Consider the following 5,620-nt stretch of genomic DNA (forward strand, 5'->3'; position numbering starts at 1 on the left):
AAAAATGTATGTCTACTTAATGAAAAAAGACGCTGAACTGTAAAGATTAAGTTGCTGAAGAAGTCCCAATAAAGGGACGAAACGTCCAACTAAATCAAACATAGTTCTACTTCTTTCATGTCCAAGTTCCCTGTTAAATTTCATCATTAAAAATTGTAATTTTTGGACGAGAGAAATACTAAATAAATTATTTATAATTTTGATCTTATATAAAAAAAGAAAAAGAAAAAAAAAATAAAAGAAACATGACGTAAACAAGAATACAGATATAAATGAAAGAAAACATTATTTTTTAGTTAGGAAATAAACTTACGGAATATATTCGTGATTTAATTTGACAGCAACACTCTCTATGGTGGCAGTTGGAACAGTTTATGGTTGGACCACGACGAGCCTGTCGAAATTGATGTCAAAGGAGAGCGATGCACCTATGAGGATAACCGAGGACGAATCATCGTGGATCGTTTCGTTGACAGTGATCGGTTCGATGATCGGCCCATTTTTGGGTGCATACTTGGCTGACAGATACGGCAGAAAAAGATGTTTATTATTTTCGAGCGGTTTTTACATAGCCGGTTGGACGATAGTATTTTTTGCTAAATCAGTCTCAGCATTGTACGTTGCAAGAGTAATATTGGGAATTGGTGTTGGGGTATCGTACACGACCAATCCGATGTATGTGTCCGAAGTGGCAGATGTTAATATCAGAGGAGCCTTAGGTACACTGATAGCAGTTAACGTTTTCACCGGATCGTTATTGACCTGTAGCATAGGCCCATGGATCTCGTATCGTACATTGGTAATCGTTTTATTGACCATACCAATTCTATTCATCGTCACGTTCATCTGGTTCCCCGAGAGTCCGCATTTCTTAGCTGCACGTGGTCGCAAAACCGAAGCCTCGAGATCGTTGGCCTTCTTCAAAGGTATTCGCGATCAGGATGAGGCTAGGAGAGAACTTGAATTAGCTTTGCAAGCTGGCTCGAACGAGGACTCGAGGGATAACAACAAACTAGTTTTAGATAATAACAAAGTTGTAGGTGCAGGGGCTACTACTTCTTCTTCTATTTCTAACTCCTCGTCTACTACTGGCGTTAACAATAGAGCTAAAGAAGAATATGGTCTTAAGATTGTCTTGAATAAACTCAAACTAATGTTACTACCAACGAACAGTCGAGCACTTTGTATAATACTCGGCTTGATTGCGGCTCAACAATTAAGCGGTAACTTCAGTACGATACAATATTTAGAAGTATTATTCAAGCGTTCCTCGGTAGGCATTGATTCCAACATTGCTACGATACTCGTCTTAGCTGTTGGTTTGGTATCTGGTGCGTGTTCTACGGCAACGGTCGAAGGTGCAGGAAGAAGACCGTTACTTATATTCTCGACTATAGGATCCTCGATTACTTTGGCCATTCTTGCCGTTTATTTGATGCTCGATGCAAGAAAGTTTGACGTATCTTCTGCTAATTTTCTCCCGGTCGGTGTTGTTATATTATTTCAAGTTGCTTTTCAAATAGGATTGGGTACTTTACCGAACGCATTAATCGGTGAACTATTTCCAACCGAAGTCAAGGGTGTGGCCGGTGCAATTGTTACTGTATTCGATGGTGTACTCGGTTTTGCCGTATCGAAACTTTATCAAGTGATCGGTGACATACTCGGTGCTTATGCAGTTTATTATTTCTTTTCTGCTTCATGTTTGTTAGCTTTCCTAATGGTAACCTTTCTCTTACCCGAAACCAAAGGTAGAACCTTTCGCGAGATTCAACGATTATTGGCTGGTAATAATAATAATAATAATAATAATATATCGAGAAAATTATCGGCATCTCGTCGATCTGACCAATTGGATGACGTTAAAGCGTGACGGAAGTATTTGCACCGTGGCAATCACATTTTTTTGACCCGGTGCTTTATCGAATATTTCATTGTAATAATGATCAACATTCGACAATCGATCGATTTGTTTTTTAACCATCGTTATTTAAATACTCCATATTGTTCGTTTGTTAATAAAAGTATCTTTTCCAAAAACTATTCGTCTTGTTTTTAATCTACATACACACACATGTACTATAACACCACCACCACCACCACCTACTCATCACTCCTCCTATGTTTATTAATATAGAGTTAATTACTCGTGAATTATAAAATCGATATTGTCTTTACGCCAAAGGGATTGAAACGATTCCGAAAATAACTTTATCAAACTGTTTTATTATATTATATCGGTTTCGAAGTAAAATTCTTACGAGTATCGAATAAATGTTAATACATATTAATGATTTAATACGATCCTTTTCTTGATTTCTTGAAATAAGAAATTATGTTCACAATTTTGTTACAGTATGCAACATGGGACTTTCTTCTCATTGATTTTAAAATTATTTGTCTGTTGCATATTTTTTTTCGCTACCCAAAATTATCCGAAAATTTTTACAATCACGAAATCTTAACTATTATCAATTTTTATTTTAATCTTAAGAGAGATAAACCTTTGTACTATTTTTTCAGATCCTAATAACAATATAATAAGAAAAAAAACAAACATAAAACTATAATTCCAATGACTTCAGTGTAAAATACTCGAATATATCATACAAAGAGGTAACACAGATGCAACACGAGCAACACAAGGTTACTACTGATTGCAGAAAGAGAGAATATACTACTTCTATATATTACGTGGTCCAGATATAATGATAATGATCAGGAAATGATATCCCTCATTCTCTCTTTCTGCGTTGGAAGTTAAAATCTGGGATTACGAACGAAACAGGGGAAAAACGGAAATTGTCTGTATACTGAAGGATACAAAGTTTAATTAAATTGTGTCAGTTGAGTCGAAGGAAGTGGATATATATGAGTGATAAAAGAAGGGTCAGAGAGGAAAAGGGCAAAAGACTAAAGGGTTGGCGGGGTGGGGTAGGGGAAAGTAAAGGTAACTGATTGGGAGTTCTACTTTGACTTGTTTCAATGATCGTTGTTAACCGGAAATCAAGACATCGAGAAGATGGTTTATCGATGTACGTTGTCATAGTCATTGCTGCTGTTACTCATGTTGTGTGGTGGTGGTGGTGGTGCTTCCTACGTTTATAAGCGAATATTAAGTTACCTTTGTTAGACTTGAGTATTAATAAAGGGGACGCATCGTTGCCCTATGGCAACATGTAATTTGTGATTTCAAAGGATAATGAGATCGAATATATACACGTGCATAAATGTATTTAAGTGTGTGTATATATATATATAAGTATTTACATACACGTACGTAGATTTGTATATACTCGTTGTTTCAAATCTGAAGTTTTCATCTGAAAATTTTATTTCCACTAATACATGTATATATGATATGTATGCATTTACTTGAGATTAAAAGAAATAGTCTGATATTGATCGGATTATGTGATAGTATTAGATATTTAAAATCCTTCGTAATGAGATTCACTATTATAACGTAGATGTAAGGAGCGGATGTACATTCTATCGTAAAAGTTTATTATATTGCATAAACTTAAAAATACATTAATTTATACACATTTTTCTTTTAAATAAAATATTTAAATATATACAAAAAGAAAGAAACAAAGAAGATAATATAAATCACCACAAAACTATCGTCTGTTTTTATATTAAAAAAAAAAACAAAAAAAAAAAGGTATTAAACAGTAATAAAATTATGCCAATATCGAATGCACTTTTATATTAAAAAAAAAAAAAAGACAAAAAAAAGTTGAGCAGATAGAAATGTTCTTTTTTTTTTTCTTCTTTTTTCTTGCCCATAAATGAGAATAAGAGTAAATGAAAAAAGAAAAAAAAGGAAAAAAAAACGAGAAAGAGAGATAGGACAATTACTTGGAAAGAGAATATGCATTTGGAACGCTCTCACTTTAATTGCAAGAAGAGAAAAGTGCAAAAGAAGGAGGAGGAGAAAAGAGGGTAAAACTTTCGTAGGGTGGTGTACATATCTAAGGGGGTAAAAGCAACGTAAAAATGTTGAAAGTTGGTGGTGGTGAAAGGCTTAGTGTATATTCGATTCGGAAAAGGGATTACGTATTTTAAATCGGGAAATGTCTTGCACGATTACCAACTTAAGAGTCTTACCTTACTACCATTTGGTACCGTTACTTTTCATTAAATGTTTCTACCTTTTTATTAAATCGATATCAAAATGACGTTTTAAAATATTACAACAATAACGAATATTTTTACGATATAATTTAATCAGATTTAATAACTGTTGTCAAAAATTTTGCAAAAATGATTTTATCTTTTCACACCCTTTGCATACGAAACTTTTTTTGTTCGTTCGTTTGTTTCTTTCTTTCTCATTCTTTTTTTATATATCACTCGTTTATTTTTCTTTGTAGAGACAATCGACTTGTTCAGCGAACAGTTATGAAAAGTAAAAGAAAAGAGACAGAGAAAGGAGAAAGGGAGGAAAAAGAAAAAAAATTAAAAAGGAAAACTAAATGAAAAAGGATTTTAAAAACGAACACAAAAAAATATTTTAATGATAGAGAAAAAGGAATAGTATATATAATATAATACGCGTAAATATAATAAAAGGGATTAATGAAAGACGCGGAGGTAAACGTTCGCGAAGAAAAGAACAACAAAAATTAATAATATGAAAAAGGACAAAGAGAAAAAGGGGTAAGAGTCCTTGGAAATAAAAATAGGAAGAAAAGAAAAAAGGAAGATAAAGATTTACAAGTTTGTCGACCGCCCTTTCCTCCCCTCGCGAGTATTTTTCTTTCTTTCTTTTTTTTTGTTATTTCATTTTGTTTGTTAAGACGAAGCGAAGAAATAAAAAGGTCTCGTTTATCTCAACTCTCGCTACCTCCAATTTCCTCTAGCAAGGATCAAGGATTCGAGGGGTTGAAGGGAGAAATACGGGAGGGAAGGGGGAGGAAAGGGGTGAGGGTGTGCCGCTGATGGCCTCGTTTTACGGCGTCCCAAGAACGTTAATTCTCAGCTAGTCCTAATCCAAATCACATCTCTACCAGCCAATCGCCATCGTAAATTTTATATTCCACCATGGGAAATTTCCTCTTTTTCCACTTTCTTCTTTTTTCTTCTTAATTCTTTATTTTATCTTTTTATTTTATTTCGCGAAAAAGTTCTTATCGGTGAAACGTTCTTTTAGTCCCCCCCCCCAACCCCCGTTATTTTTGTTTGTATGTCTTTTATTAGTCTTTTTTTTTGTTTTTTTTTTATACCAATGTAAAGTACCCAAAGATATACGCGTGCAAAAATAAATGGGATCGAGGATGTACAAGCAAATAAATTAGGAAAGAAAATATTATATTAATCCGCAAATGGTTAATTATATCATTATCTATTTTCTATACTTTTGCATTTTTTATTTTTAAACGCGTTTGTTAATTTATCGTTAAAAATCGTCAATCTACATAAAAAGAAAGAGCGTGAGAGAGAGAAAGAGAGAAAAGATAAATGAATGCAGATTGATGGCTAAATACAGGGTGGGCTAAAGAGTTGTTTCTTTTTCGTTTTTTTTCCAATTATAATAATAAATCAATATATGCATATTAGCTTGACCAATAAATTAATGGACTTTTTTAACACGGATCTATAGGTACGAGTATTT

The 5,620-nt window shown here is 33.5% G+C and overlaps 1 protein-coding gene across 1 annotated transcript; it reads left to right on the forward strand.

The window, feature by feature from the left end:
• Nucleotides 1-337: 337 nt before the first annotated feature.
• LOC106789649 (facilitated trehalose transporter Tret1-like) lies at nt 338-2,040 on the forward strand (the record flags this gene model as incomplete). Its single annotated transcript, XM_014754045.1, has 1 exon — nt 338-2,040. A coding segment is annotated over one exon (1,536 nt), but the record flags the coding sequence as incomplete, so codon positions are not given.
• Nucleotides 2,041-5,620: the final 3,580 nt, after the last annotated feature.

The sequence above is a fragment of the Polistes canadensis genome, unplaced genomic scaffold (assembly GCF_001313835.1).
Source record: "Polistes canadensis isolate GaletaPanama2010 unplaced genomic scaffold, ASM131383v1 scaffold_195, whole genome shotgun sequence".
Lineage (NCBI taxonomy): Eukaryota > Metazoa > Arthropoda > Insecta > Hymenoptera > Vespidae > Polistes > Polistes canadensis.